Source organism: Engraulis encrasicolus, chromosome 9 (genome assembly GCF_034702125.1).
Source record: "Engraulis encrasicolus isolate BLACKSEA-1 chromosome 9, IST_EnEncr_1.0, whole genome shotgun sequence".
Classification (NCBI taxonomy): Eukaryota; Metazoa; Chordata; class Actinopteri; order Clupeiformes; family Engraulidae; genus Engraulis; species Engraulis encrasicolus.
This window is the reverse complement of record NC_085865.1, coordinates 21,238,281-21,265,780: the sequence shown is the minus strand read 5'-3', so window position 1 is coordinate 21,265,780 and position 27,500 is coordinate 21,238,281. Positions and strand designations below refer to the sequence as shown.

The window sequence follows — 27,500 nt, the reverse complement described above, 5'->3', positions numbered from 1 at the left end:
GAGAGAGAGAGAGAGAGAGATAGAGAGAGAGAGATGGGGCAGAGTTGGGATATGACCCAGACCGCACTCGAACCTGGATCCCTATGGCTATAGCCTATAGCTCAAATATAGGGGCTTATCGTGGACTCATCCCCTTTAATGTCTTTTGCCTCCAGGTGTGATAACGGTTACTACGGTGACCCCACGGTGCCGGGTCAGGGCTGCGTCCCGTGCCAGTGTAACGGCAACGTGGACCCCAGAGAGCCGGGCCACTGCGACCCCAGCAGCGGAGAGTGCCTCAAGTGTGTCCGCCACACCGCCGGACCCAGCTGCGAGAGGTGTGCGGACGGTTACTTTGGAGACGCTGTCGATGCCAGGAACTGCCAAGGTGAGGGTGGACGGATGCGGAAAAAAGACTGAATTATGTCCAAATACTGAATGATGGAAGCAAGTACATTGTTGTTCTCAATATGTACGTATACAGAAATAAGCAGGTGTATGGACCCAAATAGTACAGTTGGTGAGAGCAGGTTCGCTCACTGAGAAAGACACTGAGGTCGAGCACAAGGAGTTTTTTGTTCTTCCTGATAACAGAGTAGAGATGTTTCTGGGATCTGCCTTCATCAGTGCTCACCAAAACATAAAGCTAGAAATTATGAATCTAGTGTCCAATTATTTTTTAAGTGTTTTTTTTGCTTGTGTACGCCGTCTGGCTATCAGTCATGCACAACAAAGTAGTTAGTGTTTTGTATAAATTGGTTTATCTCAGCTAATTAATAAACACATTTGTAATATGACACAGCAGCAGTGTTGGAAACTAAAAGACAGCATAATCTACTGGAAGTGAATGGACGACAGTGTGTGTCAGCATGTAAGCAGCCTGTATTAAACTCTGTGAATATGGTTTTACAGAAGTATTATACTCATGTAGTAACAGGTTGCACATACAATACAATCTTGTTTATTGTGCTCTGCCTATGAGGACATTTTCCATCTGCTTCTGATCAATGCATCGTCAGTGCTCTGTTTATAAGTGCATTGATTTATTGATCCGTTGACCGTGTGGTCTGCCTCCATATTATAATGTCAAGACATGCCTGACGTAGCCTGAGCAGCAGCCAGCCAGCCGTGCGGATAGAGGCGCCTTAGGGGCCTAAGCGGGCCAAAGTGCAGGATCAGTTATGCCGAGTGAAAGTAGGCTAACTAGTATAAAGTAGCATTAGTTCCATGCATGATCATGTGAGTGAGTAGGTGAGTAATCCTTCTCCAGTGTAAATCCACTCGCATACTCACACGCGACGCGACACTGAGGCCCTTAGTAGTAGAGTAATCTCTGTTACCGTGTGTGCATGTGAACATGTGTCTTTGTGTGTCAGTTAACAGTGTGCTTGTATTACCTTTTTTACCAGTCAAGAATTGTTTTATTGATTTAACAGAAAGCATTTGTCAGGCCACACTGGCCATGTAGATGGCCTTAATCACTTTTTGAGTGCTAGCGACATCTACAGGCCATTATGCATAACTACACATCTAACATGATGGACAGTAGAATGGATGAAAACCAGATAAAACAAATGTGCCGTTTGCAAAGAAGTCATACTGTGACTAATTGTTGGAATTCAATTCCAGGATTATTTTACAATGTTAATGTTTCCCCTTTTCCAGCTTGCGGTTGCCATGGAAATGGATCCTTGAGCAGTGTGTGTCACGGGGTGACGGGCCAGTGTGCATGCCGAGACCACGTGGAGGGAGAGAAGTGTGATCGCTGTGAGGTACCCTAAAATCCCTTTGCTAGTTGTGACTGAATGACTCTGTGTGCGCATGCGTGCCTGTGTGCGTGTAAGCGAGCACGCGTGCAAGTGTGTGCACGGCCAAGTGCCTCTATCCACACAACCATCTGTGTCCACATCCATAATCATTCATCCTTATTACAGGTAACACTTCAGTCTAATCACTAGAATGATTTTGGCTTTTATTTTGGAACTGTCCCGAGCATTACCCTCCCATACAACAAAGCACCTCTCTTCCCCTTCCTACTTCCCATGTCACCTCCCCCCTACCTCCATCGCTAAGGCTCTCCATCACGTCACCTTCATGTCATCTGTGCTCCTTTTTACCGGCCATCTCTCCATTGTAAATAAGTTTAGTGGTGTGGTGTTGTGTGTTGTGATGTGGGGGGGCCCCACACCCCGCCCAGGCTACGCACACCCCACTGCCCGCCACACCCCCATGGCCAGGCTGCCTGATTAGAGGGACCTGGGTGCGGGGCCAGCTTCTCCTCTCTCCGCCTCGCGTTCCAGCAGACACCAGCTGGCCCCCGCAAGCTGCTCGCCACCCCAAATGTTTTCGCTCTCCATTAGCACGCTCAGATTGTTTTTCCACACTCGGCTGGACAGCGCGAGTAGCGTAGCAAGGCGGCTGGCCGGACGGGTGGACGGATGGGAGAACGGATAACCGGACGCACGCATGGCCCACCAACCACCTCACCCCACCAGCAGCAGCCTGCCTGCCAGTCAGCGTGCCAACCGCGCACCCCCAAACCGCTCACCAGTCCAACAGCGCCCTTAGTGGGGTACAGAATGTGGATAAGGATGCAGAGGAGAGGGGCTCAGTCATGGAGGAGGGCAGGGTGGAGCATGGTGGATGCGGGGTGCAGATGTTCTTGCCTGGCCCAGTGTCAGATGTTGAGGGCTGGGGTAAGAGGTGCCAGGCGATCCCCTCCCCAACCCTCCCTCCTCTCCTGGAGGTGCCAGGAGCTCCAGTGGACCGTAGGGGCCCATGTGTGCCTTGGACAGGATGCTGTGGCCGGTGTGTGCGTTTGCGTGTGCGTGTGCATGTGTGTGTGTGTGTGTGTGTTGGCATGCCGGCATAATAAATACGGATGAGGCTCCGCAGCTGAGGCCAGCGGATAAATATTCCTGTTGGAGTGCTGTTTGGGTTGTAATTAATGACCCCTCCCCCCTCCCCACTGGTGGCAGTCCAGCATTGGTACTCATGGGGACATACACATATTTGTGCCCAACACACAAGCACTCAAATGCACACATACTGTACATGGACATGCATACACAACACACCTTCAACACTCAAATACACACACACACACACACACACACACACACACACACACACACACACACACACACACACACACACACACACACACACACACACACACACACACACACACACACACACACACACACACACACACACACACAGATTCTCAGACACAGATAGACATGCATGTAAGATATGCTCACATGCACCCATACCCGGCACAGCATAAAACAGTTCCACACATGCACACATGATCCCACATAGGCTACACACAATAGGGAGAAAATACAGTTCTCATTTACAAACACATACTTCTGTAGTAGTCAAGCATGCACATATACTTCAACTAAGTATGCATGTGAATAACTATGTATATCTATGCATGACCATGTGTATACACACACACACACACACACACACACACACACACACACACACACACACACACACACACACACACACACACACACACACACACACACACACACACACACACACACACACACACACACACACACACACACACACACACACAAAGACCTCTTTCTAAAGCTCCTCCAAATAGATCTACTGGATGACGCAATAAATGCTGTATCTTCTCTGCAGATAAAGTTATCCTAATATCTGCACCATGTCTCTTCAGCTAATTAATCTCTCGTGTCCAAAATCGCGTCGCTCCTTTCAGAACATGAACACTAGGGTTTCGATTGATCACCCTGAACTATTCTCCCTCTACAGCAGCGCATGATACAATACGGGATGGAAATGAAAAGTTTTTATCAGTTGCAGGGTTTTTACTTCTGAGATTACACTCATTAGTCATCAAACGCATTAGCATAAGAAGCTTTCTCTACTCTGTCTGTCTCACAAACTGTAGCATTTTCTAGCCTGCCTGTCTGTCGGGAAAACTCTGGCATTCTCTTGCCTGTCTGTCTGTCTGTCTGTATGTCTGGCAGACTGTAGCATTGTCTAGCCTGTGTATCTGTTTGTCTGTCTGCCTGTAGCATCTCTAGCCTGTCTGCCTGTTTGTCTGTCTGTCTGTCTGTCTGTCTGTCTGTCTGTCTGTCTGTCTGTCTGTCTGTCTATCTGTCTGTCTGGTAGATTGTAACATTCTCTTGCCTGCCTGTCTGTCTGGAAAACTTTAGCATTCTCTAGCCTGCCTGCCTGTCTGTCTGCCATACTGGCAGACTGTAGCATTGTCTATCCTGTCTAGCATGTCTGTCTGCCTGTCTGTCTGTCTGCCTGCCTATCCCTCTGGCAGACTGTAGCACTCTCTAACCTGTCTGTCTGTCTCTCAGACTGTCAGACTGTCAGACTGTAGCACTCTCTAACCTGTCTGTCTGTCTGTCTGTCTGTCTGTCAGACTGTAGCATTCTCTAACCTGTCTGTCTGTCTGTCTGTCTGCCTGTCTGTGTGCCTGTCTTTCAGACTGTAGCATTCTCTAACCTGTCTGTCTGTCTGGCAGACTGTATGAAGTGATTTAATGGGGAGAGCAGAGAGCAGGCTAGCTGGTGGGACTGTGGGACCTCCTAGCAGCATGATTAGGAGGCATTGACACTGATTAGAGGTAGACACACTGTGCATTACAATACATTGCCTGGCCAGGCTGTTTCATCACACTCATAGACAAAGATGAGCTCAGTCAAACCTCATCAGTAATCGTATCGATCATGGGTAAAAGCTGCAAAAAGGAAGGAAGTTGCCAGAGCTAAGACTGGGACCATCAACCATGTATCTACTGTCACTGTATATAAACGGACAACACCATCCAATCACATTCACTGATTTCAATGACGTATGGATAGAGCTCGTTTTCTATTGGATACAGATTTATCTGCACCAGGGACAATTGAGAATAGGCAGGTTCGTCATACCGACGTGAAATTTGGTTGCGGTCAAGGCCCAGATGGGTACCTGGGAGGGACATTTTCTAATCCCCTTTGCTACCAAACAGCCCAACAGGCAGTATGGGTGCAACCTGCCTATTACAATCAAATGTGCGCTGGACAATTTGTTGATGACTTGGAAAGGCAGACTCTAAATGATACCTATGCAATGTGTCTGACACTAAATACAATGTTTCTGGCTTTGCAATGTGTCTCATACACTGTGTGTGTGTGTGTGTGTGTGTGTGTGTGTGTGTGTGTGTGTGTGTGTGTGTGTGTGTGTGTGTGTGTGTGTGTGTGTGTGTGTGTGTGTGTGTGTGTGTGTGTGTGTGTGTGTGTGTGTGTGTGTGTTTGTGTGTTTGTCACAGGTGGGCTTCCATGGCCTTCTGAGTGGAAAGGGGTGTGTCACATGCAACTGCAACCAATCAGGTTCCACCTCGACGGTGTGTGACGAGGAGGGGCGGTGCCAATGCGTCACAGGTGTCGGAGGTGACAAGTGTGATCGATGCCAGCAGGGGTACTTCAACTTCAAGGATGGAGGCTGCACAGGTGAGGCGTAACCTACAAACACACACACTCACACACACACACACACACACACACAAATTACTGTATATCACACATTTGCACAGTATTATGTTGCAGCCTTGCCATTGTATGGCAGATATGGGCAAAGATAAGAAGTTGTTACTTTATTAGGGGCCAAGCAGCGAAGCTGGCGAAGGCCCCTATAGAGTTAGTAGGTTTTCTGCTTATTATTATTATTATTATCTAGGCACCTTTCTTCTCCTTAGCAAGTCTATGGCAGCCCATAGAACCGTAGGTAGGAAAATGCTGTAAATTGGCACACACATTAGGGACAGTCTCAGCATTACCCACAGCGATTTATAGGTCCCCAATCCCAACGCTCTAGCGCCACCAGCAGGTCAAAGTTGCAGGTACATTTCTGCTTGTAACTTTTGAACCGCTGGGCCAATTTTCATAAACTTGGTATCCCTGGAATCCTTGGGCCAAGACGAATCCAACGCACTCTATGACGTCATTTTCCGCCAGGATAGTTTTCCCGCCATTTTGAATTTTGTAAAATTCAATAAAAATGCTATTTTTCCCGCAATTTTTGACCAATTCGCCCGAAACTTGGTATGTAGTATCTCTGGACTGAGTTACACATGGGGTCTCAAGGAATATTGGATATCTTTTATCGTTCAGCCGTGACAGCCAATCAAAATTGTCATAAAAGTGGCAAAACAGGAAGTGAGGTCATATCTCAGCAACCGTTTGTCGAATTAGTCTGGGATTTTGTACACAAATAGTAGTCCATCCCAAGACCTACCACAAAGAAAATCAGATCCCCAGCTCAAACTCTGTAGCGCCACCAACAGGTCAAATTTTTAGCTACATTTTTGCCTGTAGCGTTTACACTGTATGCCTAATTTTGAAAATAATACTATCACTAGAATCCTTGGGCCAAGCCGAATCCAACGCACTATATGACTTCATGTCAAACAGAAGAAAAAAGTCCGCCATTTTGAATTTTGTGAAATTCAATAAAACTGCTACTTATACCACAATTTTGGTCAGAATGCCCTACAAAAGGGTACACTTCATCTTGGGACTGATATGCTTTAGGGTATTTAAAGAATTTTGGACACCTCTTATCGTTTGCTGGTGACAGCCAATCAAAATTGTCATAAAGGTGGCAAAACAGGAAGTGAGGTCATATCTCAGCAACCGTTAGTCAGATTCTGTTAGGATTTTTTGCACACATACTAGTCCATCCCATGACCTCCCACAAAAAAATCCAGACCCCAAGCTCAAACTCTCTAGCGCCACCAACAGGTAACAGAAAGTGAGCTCATATCTCGGCAGCTCTTCAACAGATTCAAACTAAACTTGGATTATGTGATCACACTCCCCTCCAAGGAATGCACACCAACATTGCCAACATTTTGGGCCAAAGGGGGCGCTGCAGTCCCTTCTGTTGCCGTGGCGACTTTGGCAAATTTACTGCTTGGCCCCGCATTGCTGCTTGCAGCTATATTTGATTCAATCGTTTTACTAAATGGGCTTGCCCCAAAACATTGTTCAAAGTTTGACAGTGTGATCTTTTTCGTGGTTGAGTTTTGAAAGGGTTTAAAACCTGAGTGTTTATTTCCTGTTGCTGTCGTCAGCCTGTGACTGTGCCCACACCCATGGCAACTGTAATGCGGAGACCGGCGAGTGTATCTGCCCTCCTCACACCACGGGGGAGAAATGTGAGCTGTGCGAAGACAGATACTGGGGACACGATGCCATGACTGGCTGCAAGGTAGACTAGACACACACACACACACACACACACACACACACACACACACACACACACACACACACACACACACACACACACACACACACACACACACACACACACACACACACACGTTACACACAAGAACCACAATTATACTGATGAAACACACATTGTACTCTGAGACACCTGTATGAATGCAAGTACTCTACTCTCCCCCCCCTCTCTCTCTCTCTCTCTCACCCTGTCTCTCTCTCTGTCTCACTGTCTCTGTTGCTCTCACACTCTCTGTCTCTGTCTCTCTCTCTCTCTCTCTCTCTCTCTCTCTCTCTCTCTCTCTCTCTCTCTCTCTCTCTCTCTCTCCTCTCTCTCTCTCTCTCTCTCTCTCTCTCTCTCTCTCTCTCTCTCTCTCTCTCTCTCTCTCTGTAGCCATGTGAGTGCAGTGAGGCAGGCTCCTCGTCCCCCCAGTGTAACCTGACCTCCGGCCAGTGCCCCTGCCTGGACTCCTTTGAAGGCCTCAGGTGCCACCACTGTGCCTTGGGCTTCAAGGGCTTCCCACAATGCACGGCGTGCAACTGCAACGTCAACGGCACCCAAGAACAGTTCTGTGACGCGGCACTGGGCGTGTGTGGCTGCGAGGAGAAGGGCAGCTGCACCTGTAAGGTAAGGACCATGATGATGATGATGGCGGTCCCACGTTCACCAGGAGCACAAAGGATTTATGCAGGGCAGTGACTATCATACAGCATTTGACAGCCAGGTTTGCATGATAAGTGATATTACCGTATCCCATCACTGTTTTGAGGAAAAGAAAAGAGGGCAGAAATAGTAACTGATTGCATTTTACAGTATAGCATACATGGAAAGGGTAATATTTTAGCTGCAAAAGTGGTATTCAAATCCAGGGTTGTGTTTTTTCCCTGAATTTGGATGAAGGAAGACATTAATCTAAATCATATGGTATTTTAACTCAAAATGAGTGTAAACAAGTGTAAAGTAAGTTTCTCATGTGCCATGTTACCTGTGTGGTTTTCAGGAGAATGTGGGTGGAGGCGGGTGTGACGAGTGCAAGGTGGGCACCTTTGGCCTGACATCGGAGAACCCTGCTGGCTGCAGCCCCTGCTTCTGTTTCGGGGTGTCCACGGAGTGCGAGGAGATGGGGGGCCTCGTCAGGATACCGGTGAGTAGAGACTGGAGGAGTGGAGTACAAGTACAAGCCCTATATCACAAATCTGACTTGAGTAGAAGTATAAGTGAAGAGTTCAGATGCAAAACCCCCTAAGTGCCTTTTCAGAAAATAATCTTAATTCATTTTTATTTAATACAAAGCTATCAAAATTGCATATTTTTTATTTTATTTATGTAATATAACTATTTATATGTATCATCAAGTACATGAATGTAAACCAAACCAACAACGGGGTTCTCTAAAAATATAGAAGTGCAGGTCTTCAGAAATGGAGTTAGGGGGGGTTGCATCTGAACTCTATAAGTGGTCTTTTAATACCATACTGAAGTGGAAGTACCTAAGTATTGAAATGTATTGGAATAAGTATACACTGTACAGGCTTATGGGGAAGCACTTATGGACTCATGCCAACGTGCACACACACACCCATACGCACACAAACACATTTGCGCACGCATACACATTCGCGCAAACGTATACGCAAACACACACACACACACACACACACACACACACACACACACACACACACACACACACACACACACACACACACACACACACACACACACACACACACACACACACACACACACACACACACACACACACACACAAACTTTAAAACTTATTTTGTATGTAAGTAGAGTATACACATCATTTTAATAATCCTCCCCCTCAACACCATCATCATCATCATCATCATCATCATCATCATCTCTGTTTTATTCTCAGAGCAATAAACATTTAATTGCTCTCAAGCGCGAGCTATTAAAATGCAGCGTGTGTAAATACCCCTCCTAGCTCTCCGAGGCCCCAGTGCAGGGCTAAGGGCCTTTAATTGGCTGCGATGAGATGAGACATTGATTGGGCTCTGCTCTCTGATGCCCAATCAAGAGATCTCTCTCCCTCTTGGCCTGGTCTGTAATGTGCAGAGGTCACGACTCGCTCTGCTATGACGACTTGTCTGAAGGTCATTCCTTATTACCATTTTGTTGTCGGGTAGACATGGCATGTAAAGGACACCAATTAGACATATTGAAAAAAGTAATACTGCCCTTAATTGATATAATAGTATAATATAAGAATAGAATAGTGTGTTCACTAATACATAAATCTGTTATGGGTGGCTCTTTTTCCCAAGCATTACATCTTTGTTTTACATGTTTTCATGTTTTCATGTTTTACACCTAAAATATTTCTGGGCAAAATCTCGAAATGTTTCTAGGACTTCAGGTCTTATTAGATTTAAATTTTAGATATATACTTTATAAGTTATATGAATACATAATACCTTATCCATTTGAATAGTGGACACACATGTAATGCACTCATTTAGGGAATCTAGTACACACAGAGATGTCATGCATAAGTTGGCAGTTATTAAAATGGGGCCTATCTTAAAAGCTCAGGCTTTGCTCTGCTTTTGTGACACAGTGGCGTTACATTTATTATGCTAATGCTATTGTGGTTATGCTGAGTATTATTAGAAGTATATTAACATGGTGTGACAAGAATAAAGAAAAACAAAAGCGTTGAAGGCTGACTCCATCTCATTTGGCTTGTTCATTATAAGCAAATTAGTGGAAAGGCCTCTTTATCTGGGGTTTGAATCCAGCCCTTGTTTTGATGGATTAGGGTTCTGGTGTTAATAACTTCTGTCTGTTGTTCTGCTAAAGATATGATCTCTGTGCCGCCCATTGTAAGTGGATTGTTGATGTTTCTGAGATGATGAGACCCAGATGTCATAGTGCTTTGGTATGGTCTATCCCTAATGAGATATGAGATTGTCTGTAAATAAATACAGCACATGTGAATATCTCTCTCTCTCTCTCTCTCTCTCTCTCTCTCTCTCTCTCTATCTATCTATCTATCTATCTATCTATCTATCTATCTCTCTCTCTCTCTCTCTCTCTCTCTCTCTCTCTATCTATCTATCTATCTACCTATCTCTCTCTCTCTCTCTCTCTGTGTCTGACTTATCTTGACATCTTGGTCTGTCACAGTCCTCTTCTGTCTTCCCTTTGTTTCTCTTCTCCTCATCCTTTCTCTTTCTCTCTTTGTCTGCGTATCACTGAGAATAACTTTGTATGCATATTAATAAATCTATTCTACTGTGCTTCCCTCACCAAACTCCTCTCTCCTTCTCTGGTTCATCAGCTGACGTTGGGGCCTGACCCAGAGCGCCTCCATGTGGTGAGTCAGAGTAACCTGCGTGGCTCGCTGGAGGGGGTGTACGTGCAGGACGGAGAGATGCTGCTGGACCCCCGGCAGCTCCAGAACGCCTCCCTCACCGGCCCCCTCTACTGGAGACTGCCCAAACACTTCCAGGGGCACAAGGTGAGATACAGGAACACATGCAGTAATATACTGTGTCGCTATATGCTTATTCCTGCATTATATGCCTTTCACAAGTAAAACCAAGTTGGCCATTAATATATCATGCATAGACTGTACAATCTACAAGATATTTTGTATAAAATACAGATTTCAGATTAAAGGGGTATGCCACTATTTTGGGGCTTAATACAGTTAAAATCGTTGGCAGGGGTTTATTAAGGTGGTAAAGTGTCTTATTTTTCATGTGAAGCGTTGTCTTGCTTTAAGACAAGTTAAAAGAGGGAGCATGTCGCTAAGCTAGTGAAGGTCAATGGATCCATGCTATATGGATCCATTGACTTTCACTAGCTTAGCGACATGGCTAAGCTAGTGAAAGACAACGGCTTGCATGAAAAATAAGACACTTTACCACCTATATAAACCCAGGCCAAGGATTTTATCTGTATTAAGCCCCAAAATAGTGGCATACCCCTTTAAGCTTTTGTTGTCTGAATGGTAGCTCTTGTTTTTCAGTATTTCCTTAGCGACTGCTGATGTGGTATCTTAAATTCTTGTACTTAAAGTCATTGAAATCCAATCATTAAAATCAAATCATTAAAATAATTGCAATTGAAATTTAGTGCAGTATAATTGTGTGTTGTAACGACTTCTTGATGACTCATCTCATTATAATACATTTTGTTTGTGTTTGTTTGTCACCCTGTAGCTGTTGTCCTACGGTGGGAAGCTGTCCTACTCACTAGTGTACTACGCTGAGGCTGCTGAGGGCCTGACTAACTACGAGCCGCAGCTGCTGATCCGAGGAGGACACCTGAAGAAGCTGGTCATCTACATAGACATGCCCACACCACACAATGCCGTGCAGACCCGCCAACAAGTTCCTCTAACTGAGGTGAGTGTCTGCTGACTTACCTTGTCTATGACACTTTGTTCTCCCCCTCACTTCAGTGTAGTTTCACAAACCAGTTCAAAAGGAGCTCATTCGTAGGAGTTAAGCCATGGAATGTGTTTTTTCAAAAGCTTGTAGGGTTTTGGCAATGTGGTGGGGAAACGTGAGCTTTATGGAGCTATAGACTGCATCCCTCATCATGTCACAAAAGTGATGAAGTATTTTTTTAGGAATTGGCCTCATTTTACCCAAAACATTCCTGTCATGCATTCCGATTCTATTCATCATTCCTTACATGATCTTCCCAAACAGCATTGTCACTCCTCACCATATTTCAACATGTTTTATTTTTTATCTGCGCGTGTGCATGTTTAGAGGGGTTATGCTGTGTTGCATCAGCTCTGTGTCAGGAGAATGGGTAGAATACTAAAGGCCCAGAAAAAAAGATGTGACGCTTGGAAGATGAAAAGCAGTAGCACACCTGGGTGATAGGCTTAAGATAAGATGACAAGGCGCCAATACATAAAAGGCTTACCTTTTGACATGTTTACGGACCTATGTTTGTCTACGAGTACAGCTCAATGTGTGTTATTTATTTGGAAAGTGGGTGAATATGACATTTTAAGAAGATATTTTTTCACCTAGGAAGGGAACATTGTTGAGAAGAGATGAAGCATTTTAGACTGAAAACCATATTCTGAAACACTATGGTTGGAGAATATTATTATTTTGTCAGTGTGATGGAATATTGTCATTCTATTAATATGTGTACCATTATTGGACTTTTCACAGGGTCCAGTTAATCTATGAACATTTACTGCACACTTTATCTGCAGTTACAGACAAATACTAATTTCACAATATACGAGGGGCTGTGTAAACCTAATGCCTCATTTCACCAGGTCTAGCTCTTTGTGTAAATACGGCCGCTTAAACTTTCTATATTTAAGCAATATGACACGAGTGGGAGTGAGGTTGTTCTGGGACACCCTCACGGGTGTGATTCGCCGCAGGCACGAAGCCGCAGGCTGAGTGCCGTAGGTAATTACACCCGTGAGGGTGTCCCAGAAAAACCTCACGACCACGAGTGTTATATTGCTTTTATACAACAGTTCCTTTGCCAACACAATTAGTTCATTGAAAGAAATGTTCAATTATTTTAATTACTTTATTTGATTGTTTATTTGCTTGTTCCTCCGCTCCGGAAAAATAGTTCCAGTTATTGTCCTTGGTTGCTGCGCAACGCGCACCACGTTGGTTACGGTTACTTTGTATCGTTGGTCGCGGAGTGATTATTAGATGTGAAGAGTCATTCATAGAGTGTTGGAGGATACCCTCACTCCTAGTGACGTGTAGAACGCATCTTGTCCAATTACAATTTGTGAAATAATTCGACCGGATCTAACTATTGTATATTTTACTTTAACAGCACAAGTGGAAGTATTTCAACTCTGTCTCTGAGAAGCCAGTGAGCCACTCAGACTTCATGTCCGTCCTGAGCAACATCGAGTACATCATCATCAAGGCCTCTTATGGCACTGGCCTTCAGCAGAGCAGGTGGGCATACTTACGACTTTCTGTCCTAGGTCATACATTTCCTGTCACTTTAAATTCAGTATTGAATCATTTTGCATTTGCTATACCTTTACAGCAATGTGGTACTGGCAGTAGAAATGTACTGTTGGCCTACATATGAACCCTACACATTAGACATTATACAGTTTATAACATTGTCTCTAAGTAAGTAGACAAATTTAATTTGCAAAGCTATTTACTGTAAATTCTGTATACCCGCACACTGACCAAAATGCTCCACAGAGGGATGCTAGTGTAAAAGATTTTAAAAAATGCACAATGGAAACAAAGCACAGGCAAGCCATGCCATTAACCTTGGTCAATGCTGGCCTAATGGTTACATGTTTCATGGTTTGTTTAGGATTGCAAACATTAGCATGGAGATGGCGATGGATGCTGAAGATGAGCCAGAGGGCACAGAAACGGCACGCTTGATCGAGATGTGTGAGTGCCCACGTGGATACGCAGGACTATCTTGCCAGGTGAGATTGCCAGCCCATTACCTCTCAACACATCTACACATTGACTAAGAAACCCAGTACACAGTCAGTAGATCAAGGTCCATGTCTCTCAAAATCTAAATGGCCTGAGATTTTTTTTTCTGTATATTTACAATGTTTTCTTTTTACCAATAATATGCGATGCATTTTTTAAATATCATGTAGTATATTGTCATCTACTTGGCATTGCATTGCATTGCACTGTGAATTTTTGCTGTGATTTTTTTAAATATACAACCCTGTTAGCCTCACAAGGGGAGAGAGGTCCTTGAGATTTTTTACACTATATTAGACGGGAAGCAATTCTTGGTCTGGAAGACTTTGAGAAACATCATTATGGGGATTTCATCCCTGCAAAACTTCTTAATAAAACAAAGAAACAAACTTTTTTTAATTAACAAGCCATCTGTAAAGTCTGTGCAGTCCCAATGAACTGCAAGCAATAATTCTGTATGCTGGTGCTGTTATAGGCTTGCTGGCATTGTCTCTCTGCACCAGTATGCTCATAAAACATTACAGTGCCCACAATACTGTATCCGCCCGCCTCGCACTCCCACTCTCACTCAGTATGTGGCCCAGTTAGGCGGTGTGTCCATGGGGGGATGTTGGTAGGGCATGTCAGGGGGTAGGGAGTGGAGCATGGAAGGGGGCAGGTGGGGCAGGGGCAGGAGGGAGAGCTGTGTCCTGTCCTGCTTCTAGTGCCTCCTAACTTCCACTGTGCTTGGGACCTCCGACGTCCTCCACCTTTGGGAAAGTGCAATAAAAAGGCCAGTCAAACAAACTCAGAGCAATTTGGTGCAGAGCAGTTTGTTAAACATAAGCATTCTATGGCATTCATATTTATACCGGATGTTGCAACGGGATGCATTCACTATGGATGTCAGGAGAACTACTTACTCAGGTTTATTGACTACAGACTTTCAATAGAATGTAGCAGTAAATGGACCATTGTGTCCTATGTGTGTGTCTGTGTGTGTCTCAGGATAAAAGTGTCAGCTAAGTGTAATGTAATGTAACATAATCTAATGAAATGTAATGTGTCGAGTGTGTGTGTGTGAGTACGTCTGTCCCTGTGTGTGTCCGCACATGTGTCAGGACTAAAATGTAACGTTTGCCTCAGGAGTTTAGTGCAATAGAATACAATCTGTCCTATGTGTGTGTGTGTTTCAGTTAGGAGTGTAATTCACTGTAATGCAGGCGTCACCAACGTGGTGCCCGCGGGCGCCAGGTAGCCCTCCAGGAGCTTCAGAGGTGCCCACCAAGGATGTTATTAAACAGTCATGACTACAAGATTTTAGTCACAGTTAATGCTTTTCTTAATTTAAATATGAGATTATTTCTTCATAGCCAATAAAGAATATTTCCTTATAACTTGTAAACAAATTATTATTCAATCTAGTGTGATTTGGGAATGATGTCAAGACATCAGTAGAGGATTTTTAAATAAAAGTAGCCCTCGGGTAGCTCTCAGTAGCCCTCAGGTAGGCCTTGGTAGCCCTCTGACCCAGAAAGGTTGGGGACCCCTGCTGTAATGTAACGTGTCCTGTTTGTCTGTGTGTGTTTCCCAGGAGTGTGCCCCGGGGTACTACCGTCAGCCGGTGTCGGAGCTGAACATGAAGGGAGCCAGCCGGCCGCTCATCCAGCCCTGCGTGCCCTGCAGATGCAACAACCACAGCCTGGCCTGCGACCTGGAGACCGGAGAGTGCCTGGTAATGTCACGCGCTCTAAAGCTGCACTGAAAATACACCACTTTAAAATTGTACCTAATTTTGACGTTGGGTTGTGCCACACACATAAAGAGAATCGCAACTGACAGTCATATTTCCAATCGTAAGCCTGGACACAATGCCCGATGTTCTATTTTGAGTTGTAAATATCAAACTATCATATGGGGTGGGCGACTGTTCAAACCAACAAAATTCTATTTTACAACATTGCACGCGATGGGGGAAACATGCCAGTCATTTGTGATGATCCTGGGGGGTAACGTTTCATCGATTGTCGTAAGCAGGGTTTTCAGCTGAGATTCGGCCGATAGTCGTGTAGTTTGAGCCCACGTTTAGTCATGCTGATCACAGTTACATGGGAGCAATGTTCTGATTTTAAATGAAATGATGGAAGCATTTGCACAAGAATCATGTAAACTCTTTATTCATTCCAAATGTGGCCATGCGGAAATATTCCGGTTGCAGAGCACTGTTCCACATGTGTAAACAGAATATTCTGTGTTTTACTGTAAACTAGATACCGAAAGTATTGCATTTGAGACCGGAATACTCTATGCATGTAACCTTGCCCATTGTTTCTCTGTCTTTCAAAACTTGCATTTAAGTCAGCATGAGAAATGTAAAGCTCCTATTGAGACTTTCTAAAGAGCCTGTATACGCAAGACTCATAAAATGGCAAATTTAAAGCTCGGCAGTGATTCAAAATGGTCGTCATAGATTTCATAGACGTACCCATGACTGCACTCTCAAGTGCACTATCACTTTCTGAATAGGGGTTTTTAGCATTCAGTAATAGTATAGGGCAGAGCTATTCAAATGGCGGCCCTTGGGCCAGATGCGGCCCTTGGACAGCAAGGTTCTGGCCCCCCTCAAGATAGAAATACAGAATTGTTTTTTCAAAATTTAGAGATAAAGGTATGGGTTCCTTAATCGTGCTGAAACGGGACACAGGACATTGAAATGCAGGAAATTACATCTAAGAAATGCAAAACTTTCTGGGGGAGGACCCCCAGACCCTCCACTTCAATGAAGTGTCCCAGATATTTTTCATTGAATTTAATTGAATTTTGACATTTAATTGAATAGCCCTGGTATAGGGTAACATATTACAACACACAGGGCAGTCAGTGTGAGTACATACCTGAACATTTCATCATAACCTTTCATGTGTATGTTTATAGTCTTGTGAATATCCTGCAAGCTTCTTAGAACTTATATTTTGTTATTTTATTAGCATAAGCTTTAGCTCTGTTCCAATGCAATCCATCATATGTCACAGGTCCCTGCATGTTTCTCAACACGTTGACGACCTCTGACTGTTTGACTCCATTTAAACTGCCGCCAGGAAAGCCTGACGCAGTATGACAAAGGTTTAGATTTTGCTTTCATTTCCCTTTGAAGAAAGACAGCCAGCTTCCTTGCGGCCCAAAAAGGCAATCCATTATTCTGGCAGTTTTCCCCCCTCAAACCCTGAGCTGAGCGCAGGTTGTTCCCGAGAACCAGACGCTGCCTTTGTGCCCCATTTCCTTTGGTCTCATTGCCATGTGTTGTTGACAGTCTCTATTTTTTTTCCTTCTCTCTCTCTCTCGCTCTCTCTCTCTCTCTCTCTCTCTCTCCCTCTCTCTCTCTCTCTCTCTCTCTTTCTCTCTATCTATGCCCCCCTCTCTCTCTATCTTTCTTCCTCCCTCTCTCTCTCTCTCTCTCTCTCTCTCTCTCTCTCTCTCTCTCTCTCTCTCTCTATCTCCCCCATCCCCTCTCTCTCTCCTTCTCTCTCTCTCTCTGTTCTCTCATTCTTCTCCTCCGTTAACCAGGGCTGCCAGCACAACACTGCGGGTGAGCGCTGCCATGTGTGTGCCCAGGGCTACTACGGTACGGTGAGGGGCAGCATCAGCGACTGCTCCCTCTGTGCCTGCCCCCTCCAGACAAACAGGTAACACAACCCCCACACAGAATCACACACACTCGCGCGCGCACGCACGCACGCGCGCACGCACGCACGCACGCACACACACACACACACACACACACACACACACACACACATACACACACACACACACACACACACACACACACACACACACACACACACACACACACACAAGGTTGTGGAAATAAAAATCGGCAATAAAAATCATAAGTTTAGGGTGGAGTTTAGTCTGGGCTCAGGGTATGTGATAATGGGACACATAATCACACACACAGACACACACAGACACACACACACACACACACACACACACACACACACACACACACACACACACACACACACACACACACACACACACACACACACACACACACACACACACACACACACCACATCTCGCTGACCTTGTTTTGGCCCATTTAAACCAAGGCAAAGGTGATTGTGTTCGTCATCGGAAGGAAAACTGATAGCCCGCACCTGATGTCATGAGGATCAAGTGACTCTTGTGCTGCAGTTGCACACCTTCACCAGCAGGGGGCAGTGTGGTATCTTGAGTGATTTAGTAACTTGAACTCCGCATCAGTAAATTGAAACGCATGGCACGAGGCTCAGTGAGGTGTGTGTGTGTGTGTGTGTGTGTGTGTGTGTGTGTGTGTGTGTGTGTGTGTGTGTGTGTGTGTGTGTGTGTGTGTGTGTGTGTGCGTGTGTGTGTGTGTGTGTGTGTGTGTTTAAGTAGTGGAAATGAACGAGTACTGTAGAATGTGACCGCCAGCAAACAGCTGTAGCGAATAACAACAGCAGATGTATAGACAGACTGCCATGTCAGAGTCCAGATGTTGTCTTCACACTCACTCAAACTTCATAATCGGATGTCAATGCCGTCTAATCACTGTATTATAAAGAGGCCCAGCTGCCAGTGAGGTGTGTAATTAACTCCTTTTTCTCAGTATTTCAACTGCTGATTTTTCCTTTTTTTCATTTTAATAACTTCAGTACTTCCTGTCTGAGCTAGAATTGTTCTGCTGATGGACAGTCGTTGTTGATGTCTTTTATATGTCTTTAAAAACTAATTTGACCTAATAGTTAATATGCTTCAAAACCAGATGGAAAGTGTGATGTAGGATGTGTATGCCGGTGTGCATTGCAAGAGGGAGGAGATACGGTAGATGTGATGAGCTATGTTATGTATGGTGTATGTTTCTATGTAATGGAGTGACTGTTTCTCACTTCATGTCCCCATATGTACTGTATTAAACAAACACTGAGACTGAGAAATCTCATGCAGACATGACAATAAATTCTATTCTATTCTATTCTATTCTATTCTGTTCTATTCTATTGTGTTCTGCCGTGTTCTATTGTGTTCTTATGTATTCTATTCTATTCTCGTCTGCAGCTTCAGTCCTTCCTGTGTGCTGGAGAGCGTTGGGGATTACCGCTGTACCGCCTGCCAGGCCGGCTACGAGGGACGCTATTGTGAGAGGTGAGGGGGTTAAAGGTCAACGTGATAATGCGTCATTGGGGTTAACAGGTCATGTGATGCCCCCTGAGGGCGCATGTGATGAGGTCAGAGGTCATGTGGTGACTCATTAGAGAGTTTCAGAACACAGGACCATGACCATGCAGACATGTGTTGGGTTGTTAGGAGATAAGAGATAAGAACTTCCTTTACCTCAAGGGTGACACTCAGGACAGTGCAACCTGAATGGGTCACTCATTATGTCAGCATGTTCAATGGCACTAAAACTTAACGCTAAACTGTTGTGGTTGACACATGCTATATTTCCTTTTCCAGAGTATACATTCTAAAGAGAGGTGGTTATGACAATCTACATTTGGAACTACATTTGTAGACATTATGTGAAATAGACTAAATACATTGGCATATGAATGGAAATAATGAAAGAAATATGTTTAGAAATATGGATTTGCATTTGGTAGAAAATATTGTAAATATGTATAATACACCTTTGCATATGTTGGGCTCAGCCAGTAGTTAGGAGTATAGTCCACGACATTTTGACATCATTTTCTTTTTTCAAAGTTGCCACATCGTCTTTCCTCAGGTGCTCAGTGGGTTACTATGGCAACCCGTCAGAGCCTGGCGGCCAGTGTCAGCCATGCCAGTGCAGCGCTGCGGGCTCCCTCAGCCAGGTGTGTCATCACCTGACGGGCAAGTGCGACTGCAAGGTGGGCGTGAGGGGACACACCTGCGAGGAGTGTGAGGCCAGACACGTGCTGATCCAGGACCAGTGTGTTTGTGAGTAGCTGACCTGTGTGCGTGTGTGTGTGTGTGTGTGTGTGTGTGTGTGTGTGTGTGTGTGTGTGTGTGTGTGTGTGTGTGTGTGTGTGTGTGTGTGTGTGTGTGTGTGTGTGTGTGTGTGTGTGTGTGTGTGTGTGTGTGTGTGTGTGTGTGTGTGTCGGGGGGTGGGGGTGATTGGTCTTGCAAGTGTTTGTGTATTTCAACCAGAGATATGTCATGAAACAAACAGCTCATGATAGAGGCTGAGACTGTTTTTCTAAATTGAGACACTGCACAGGAGGAATATTGAATATTACAGAGCAGTAATAGAATACTTACTACAATTCACAGCATTTCTAAAGTCCAAATGACGACAAACGCAGTTTTCACTGTTGAGTCATGCTGTAGGTACACTTAAGCCAGGCTCAAACTACACGACTCCTGATTGTGTGTCCTATTTTGACGTCGGGTGCACCGTACTCTAGAAGAGAATCGCAACGGTCAAATCTTATCCCCAATCGCAAGCACAATGACAAAGAAAAGACAATGCCCGACGTTCTATTTCTAGTCACAAATATCAAACACTGTTTGATTTCTACAATTTGCGATCGGCAACTCTTTGAGCCAAAGTTCTATCTTAGAACGTCGCACACAACGAGGAAATCTTTCCCAACAATCCCTTGCGGTGGTCCTGGGGGGTAACGGTCCACCGATTGTTGTAGGGGGGTTTTCAGCCGAGAATCGGGCCGATAGTCGTGTAGCTTGAGTCAGGCTTAACTGGACCTCGATATTATTTTATTTTCCATATTTGTTCCCTGTGTACTGTGTGACTGTAAACACATCAGTTAGAGGAGGAAGTCTGAAATGATTCTACCAAGCTGCCAAAGCCAAGTTTAAATAAGCCCAGACAATAACAACAATATGCAAAGGCATTTTAATTGAACCAAAAAACAGCATGCACTCAGAGCTTTTTTTCCTTTCAGTCCATGATATAGTCCCCAATAGACCTTTAAAACTGTATTACTCAAAAGAATACATTAATTCTACTAATCTCAGTATCCACAAAATCCCAGTTAATACTATTAACAATTCATAATACATAATGGAAAAGAAGAAAAACATATGCCTCTGGGGATAAACACATTAAAATGTGCTTTAAATATAGAGCAATAACTTGTGAATTATTCATTAACAAAGGAACACTGTAATTTGATTCGATTGCAACAATTATTAATCATTGTGCACTCCTAAGTTATTAATGGGCTCTTGTTTTTTGAGGTCAATTGCTCATTGTTTAGAGTAAGTGTTTCGTTTAATATGCAGCGCATCGTTATTGTTCTCATGTGTGAAGCAGAGATGATATGGCAATGTCTGTGCTAATTGGTTGCTGTGCCTTGTAATTTGTACTTGCATGTTCAACATCTCTGCAGATGTTGGGATTGTGATGTATTCCTTAGTCTCTATCACGATAGCCTGGCCATCTCTGAGCATCTGCTCAATTATTGATAGGACTGTCAAACTTAGTGCGTTAATCATTATTACATTAATGTGATCAGGTAATCACGGTTATTGATCACATTGTTCTAATTGCAATGAATGAAAAAAAAAAATCTTTTGATTTATTTATTTCCCTACACAGTATTTTCACAAGGGTAGGGAAAGACCATGCTACTATCATGTGTCTCTTTTATGAAATGTGCTGTTTTCTACTCTCCTGCTGTCTCCAGCTTTTACAGGCTCTTGCACAGGTGTGCTACTTTACGATCATTTGTTTCTTACATGAAATATGTTCGTTTCTACTCTCAGTCTGCAGCTTGTGATAACGGGTGTACAGGGGTCGATACTGGACCACAGTGAAAGCACTGCTTCTGATGTTTTTGTGAGGTGTTACAGGCTGATGATTAGCCTGGAAAACCAGCGACAACTGCTGGACGGCAAAATGTTTTTAGACATCCAATCCATTTAGGCTGGTTTATTAGGCTAGCTGATGATTTCATATTTCAGTTGTGTGATTATAGGCTACCGCCTTCTTATTCTTGCTTAGGTGAAACCGCTGTATTCCTCTCTGTCTGTTTAAACAGCTCAGCCTCTGATTGTTTTTTTGTTATGTGCTGTAGGCCAATGCTGCAATATGGATATATTGTACCAACATGTGTCTCTTGTATTAAATGTGGTGTTTTCTACTCTACTGTCCGCAGCTTGTGATGATGAGTGCACGGGGGTGCTGCTGGATGACATGGACGTTCTGGATGAGCTGATCTCCTCAGTCAACCTGACCGGCATGATCCTGGCCCCCTTCAGCCTACTGGTGTCTCTGGAGAACCAGACCCGGGACATTCAGGTAATGCCAGGCTTACACTGTGCGACTTTTGGCCTGATTTTGCCACGATTTATCACTTGCACATTGGCTTTTTGGGAGTCGGGCCAATTTCTTTCTCAATCGGAGGTCGATCGTGAGTCTTGCATCGTGAAGTGTGCATGGGGTAATGATGTGCGATTTCACCAGCTTGCGATGTGCAATCGTAGGGTTGCAAGAAAATAAAAAATGTTTGACATCCTGATCATAGTTCAACAAAGACGCTTTTGCACACCTCTGTAGTTGGGCAGGTGCGTAGGATGTTATCCCAGGGGGGTTGTCAGTCAAGTGCAAAGAAATCCTGCACACTGTCCATTCCACCAACAAACTTTAATACAACGTTTCGGTAAAGGTAAAGTAAAGTTGTATTAAAGTTTGTTGGTGGAATGGACAGTGTGCGGGATTTCTTTGCATTTGACTGACATCCTGATCATGCCTCTTGAGTAAATCGCACAGTTAAAGCAGTGCTACTACCCGATTTGACACTACACATGCACAAATTGACAGGGCATTGCAATTCGCTCTTGAGCACCTCCTTGTCTCCACCTCAAGTGCGCGTTTCCCCTCCTCGTTTTTGCCATCTGCAGTCCCGGGAAACAAGCCTGTCACAGTGTGAGCATTACCAATCATTTTAAACATACAGTAGTACTCAGCTTCATTCAATCTGTTTGTTTCAGGTCCAGATGTCTTGGGAGAACAGTGTGAGCCATAAGCTGAACGTTGCAGAGTTGAACATGACATCCTTGACTATGCAAATCAGTGACCTTGAGGAGAAGGTAAGAGCTCCACCTGGACCTACGCCAAATTATTACAACATACGTGCTGGATGATTTCAGGTTTCAACCATATGCCTGCTTATATTGACATTCCTCAATTCCTCAGTGAAAGCACTGCTTCTGATGTTTTTGTGATGTGTTACAGTACAGGCTGATGATGTCAGATTTCAGTTCCGTGACTATAGGCTATACCACCCTCTTATTCTTGCTAAGGGGAAATCAGGGTATTCCTGTCCATCTGTGACCTTTGCTCGTTTTTTGTTATGTGCTGCAGGCTAATGCCGTGTCCAAATATGGAGATGAGGTCATGGAAACATCAGGGGAGCGCATTGCACGGGGCAATCAGCTGCTGGACTTCATCAATAAGACTCATGCGGCTATCAAAGGTAAGTGTTATTTGTTGTTTGGTCTACTACCCACAGTAGATATACTAGGACCAGGTGGAAGGTGCTTTTAATTGTTTTTGTGGAATAATAAATAAATGATTGTAGTTTCCCTGGATAAATATATGAAATACGTGTACTGTATTCTACTGTACAATACCACTCTAACACAGACTGGCTAAATTTACATTTACATTTAATTCAGAATTAACTCTGAATAAAGCTTAATTCCACTTTGAAAACGTTGTGGAAGCACTTCACAATTCGGAATTAAATGAAAGATCAAAGTAAACCCGACGGAACTATTTAATTGTAAGTTATTAATTTGGAATTAAAAACGTCATGAAAACGAACCCACTATTACAACATTATACACTGCATGACATATTATTGCACATACTCTATTGTATATCTTACATATAAACAGAAATATCATACGTGGTAGTCTCTTTTCGCAGATCGGTCTGCCGGTGGGCCCGTTCACTCATTGCTCATTGCAGACACAACTGCATCATAACAACATTGCTATGACATAACCAAGAGCCTTAACTTACAGATTAAGACTTTGTCATTACAATTTTGGTGACAATAAGGTAAAACCATAGGCTCTACGCAAAGGGAATAACTCCTATATCTGCCTTGCTGTGATTGTTTCAGCTGTGGAGGAGGAGGTGGGTCGTCTGAATGAGTCGTCCAGTGAGGAGATGAGTGTGAAGGACAGCAGCGCTCTGCAGGAGGAGGCGGCCGCCATGCTGCACCAGATGAGGAACATCAGCCTGCACAGTGCCAACGCCTCAGCACTCACTGAACTCAGGTCAGTCACCAGGCTTCTTTACATGACGTTACAGAAATCAAAACCAATTAAGCCCTCTTCAATTAAGTTTTTAGATAGTACAGTGAGTCAAGCAGGCAAAATGTGGAGCTCAAACGTCAATTTTCTAATTTTCATCACCTCATTATAAACACAGCTAATGAATATTCACCTAATGAATACATAATTGGTAACACTTCCAAATAAGGGGCCATAATTAACAGTAAAGTAGCTATAACCTAATACTTAAGTAAGAGTTAATAATCATTACTTAACGCCATATTAGACACATATTAATTGTTATTAATGCATATGTTGAGCATTAGTAAGCAGTTACTTAACTATTAGATAACAATAGCATATTATTATTTAACTAATAGATAAGTAAGGGCACAGTTAATAGTTTAGTAGCTATTAGGTCATACTTAACTAAGGACCAAAATTAACACTTACTTAATACAAAAGTATGGCATAACTAATGGATAAATAATACATAAATATTGGGGTTTGGGACCCTTATATTAGAGTTGGCTGCGGATAACTAATGGTTAATTAATGGATAGATATTGGTGTTTGGGACCCTTATATTAGAGTTGGCTGCGGATAACTAATGGTTAATTAATCCATAGATATTGGTGTTTGGGACCCTTATAATAGAGTTGGCTGCGCATACCTAATAGTTAGGTAATTAATCTACTGTGACGTCTAGCTTTCACTCATTCAGATCACTGTATTAAGGGCAACAGGAGCCATTATATAGCAAGGATTGGACGTACACTTCTCAATGATGGTGGGGTGATGAGATGTAATTTTTTCATGTACCATTTATTAGTTTTAATGGTAATAACCCTACAATAAATGCAGAGCATTATGAAGAGTAATAGTTTTGAAGCGAAACTAAACCATTCCTTTGTGATAATTAAGTTAATGTTTGAGAATATTAGCTCCAAGAAGTGCAGTGCATGATGGGTACTCAATCTACAGACAACAATATTTCGGTATTATTTAATCATTAGTTATGCCTTACTTTTGTATTACAAACCCCAACTCCGATGAAGTTGGGACGTTTGGTAAACAGTGAATAAAATCAAAATGCTATCATTTTCAAAACATTCAATCTGTTCATTAGATGGAGAATAGTGAAAAGACAACATATTAAGTGTTAAAACCGAGAAAAAATATTGTTTTGGGGGACATATGTACTCATTTCTAATTTGATAAATCCAACACGTCTCAAAAGAGTTGGGACGGGGACAATAAATGGCAGCAAATGTCGAGGAAGACTAAAAACAAAACAAAAGACAACACTTAAACAGTTAAATACATTAACCGATGAGATGATTTTATATTAAAAACAGTGTTAATTCCTATCTTGTGACATGATTTCACCAGCTTAAATGGTGATGTATTCCTTGTCATGTTTTGCAATGTTTTCCTTTCTGTAGTGCTTACAGTGTGACAGGTCTTGACCAAAAACCCACCATTTTTATCTCTGCTGGTCCTTATGATGGAGCCAAACTGCTAAAACATAGGAGAGAATGCAATTTGACCTTACTATGTGGCAGTAATCGAAGATCTCCCATCAAAATATAATGCATGAGTGGCTTTTCGTACTGTTTAAAACCCATTTATACCATTCAGCACTGTATTTAACTCTACAGATGAGTGAGAACATCTTAACCAATGCACTACTGCACCCCCATGCCATCATGGAGGCTGACTTTTGAAGCTAGCACTAACACAAGTTGGATGGTCCATTTTCACTGTAGCACAGGATGTGCAATGCTCTATTATTGTCAAAAAGAATGGACTTCTACAACTTCTGCTGACTTCTGTAAGCAAAGGACAGTTTCCCATGTCTTCTGGGTCTATTTCAAGTGAGCTCAGGTGCTTAGGAGAATGTTACACCCCCTGTATCATTTTCATGCATTAAGCATTCTTAATATGGTCAATTTTCAATAGCTCTAATTCCTGGAGTGCTAGAGTGAGACTACAGCCAATATATATTTCATGATGTCATGGACCTATACAATGATTTTATTAACAAAAATATGTCTTATATACACTCAATCGTGGTAAATCAAAGGGAATTCAAAAATGTATGTAATAACTATGGTAATTATTCCCTTTGCATCTTTATGTGACTCAGCCTCTCGGTGGTGATCTTATACCTGGACACCCATATTGTCCATCAGTACAATCCATTTTGAAATGTTCTTCTTTGTTGTTTTATCTTATTTGGATGTTTACTAAATTTCACTGATCCCCGTCCCAACTCTTTTGAGACGTGTTGGATTTATCAAATTAGAAATGAGTACATATGTCCCCCAAAACAATATTTTTTCTCGGTTTTAACACTTAATATGTTGTCTTTTCACTATTCTCCATCTAATGAATAGATTGAATGTTTTGAAAATGATAGCATTTTGATTTTATTCACTGTTTACCAAACGTCCCAACTTCATCGGAGTTGGGGTTTGTAAGTAAGGGTTAATTTTGGTCCTTAGTTAAGTATGACCTAATGGCTACTTAACTATTACTGTACCCTTACTTATCTATTAGTTAAATAATTGTTATGCTATGAACTTATAACACAAGGTAATAGTTATCTAATAGTTAAGTAACTGCTTGCTAATGTTTGACATAAGCATTAATAACAATGAATATGTTTCTAATGTTGAGTTAAGTAATGATTATTAACCCTTATTAAAGTATTAGGTTGTAGATACTTTGCTGTTAATTATGGCCCCTTATTTGGAAGTGTTACCACATAATTGAATGAATAATCAAAGAAGAGAATTGTGTGGTCCTGTGAAGGTTCTTGAAAGAGACAAAGGCACAAAAAGTAGAATTGACATGAATATGAAAATGCATCCATGCAAGTTAAGTAACCTGTGTTGCGTTATTGTGTGCAGCAATGCTGAAAATGTCCTCAACAAAGTGCAGAAAGAGATCGGGGAGCCGAGGCAGGCCATCGAGTCTCAGCTGGATGCTGTCACCACGGCGCTGTCCAATCAGACGAAGCGGCTGCAGGAGGCCCGAGAGCTGATCGCCACGGCCAGAGATCGCAACAACCAGACCACACAGCTGGTCACCGTCATCAACGCCACTCTAGAGCAGTACACTGTGAGTTACAGTATGTGGCCACTAGATGGAGGTGTTCCTCTATGTATTAGAGCAATGTGAAAATCAATAATATTTTTTTCAAGCTGTGACTGATTTTGGATCATGATGAATTGTGTTATTCTTTGCAATGGTTATGAATAGATTACATGGTTCAAAATAACATTTTTGGTGGGACATTTTTGATGGCATTCCACATCAACTATTCATGTGCATTAGAAGTGCATTTTTCATCATTTACTTTTGTGATGACAAGGAGAGAAAACCACAGCTTTTCACACTGTTTAGTGACACTGTCTCAACAATCAATTACTAAATCTTTTGCTTTAATGGCATTGTTTAATTTGTGATGTTTGATTCTTCCAGACTCTGAAGGATAATGTGTTGAATGAGACACAGGAAGTGACATCACAGATGGCCCTGGCCCAGGACCTCCTCTCT

At 43.1% G+C, this 27,500-nt stretch overlaps 1 protein-coding gene across 1 annotated transcript in view; it reads left to right on the top strand.

Annotated features, from left to right (window-relative positions):
* Positions 1 to 27,500, top strand: part of lama1 (laminin, alpha 1) — a 94,184-nt gene that overhangs the window by 44,344 nt on the left and 22,340 nt on the right. The window contains exons 19-38 of the mRNA XM_063207560.1: positions 156 to 367; positions 1,645 to 1,751; positions 5,294 to 5,474; positions 7,097 to 7,233; positions 7,645 to 7,878; positions 8,252 to 8,395; positions 10,565 to 10,744; positions 11,451 to 11,636; positions 13,063 to 13,190; positions 13,570 to 13,690; positions 15,277 to 15,417; positions 17,247 to 17,365; positions 18,765 to 18,851; positions 19,435 to 19,628; positions 21,809 to 21,951; positions 22,644 to 22,742; positions 23,017 to 23,128; positions 23,783 to 23,939; positions 26,852 to 27,062; positions 27,426 to 27,500. The exon at positions 27,426 to 27,500 is cut by the window's right edge and continues 42 nt beyond it. Of these exons, the coding sequence (XP_063063630.1) occupies positions 156 to 367; positions 1,645 to 1,751; positions 5,294 to 5,474; positions 7,097 to 7,233; positions 7,645 to 7,878; positions 8,252 to 8,395; positions 10,565 to 10,744; positions 11,451 to 11,636; positions 13,063 to 13,190; positions 13,570 to 13,690; positions 15,277 to 15,417; positions 17,247 to 17,365; positions 18,765 to 18,851; positions 19,435 to 19,628; positions 21,809 to 21,951; positions 22,644 to 22,742; positions 23,017 to 23,128; positions 23,783 to 23,939; positions 26,852 to 27,062; positions 27,426 to 27,500 (2,968 nt within the window). The remainder of the gene's footprint in view (positions 1 to 155; positions 368 to 1,644; positions 1,752 to 5,293; positions 5,475 to 7,096; positions 7,234 to 7,644; positions 7,879 to 8,251; positions 8,396 to 10,564; positions 10,745 to 11,450; positions 11,637 to 13,062; positions 13,191 to 13,569; positions 13,691 to 15,276; positions 15,418 to 17,246; positions 17,366 to 18,764; positions 18,852 to 19,434; positions 19,629 to 21,808; positions 21,952 to 22,643; positions 22,743 to 23,016; positions 23,129 to 23,782; positions 23,940 to 26,851; positions 27,063 to 27,425) is intronic.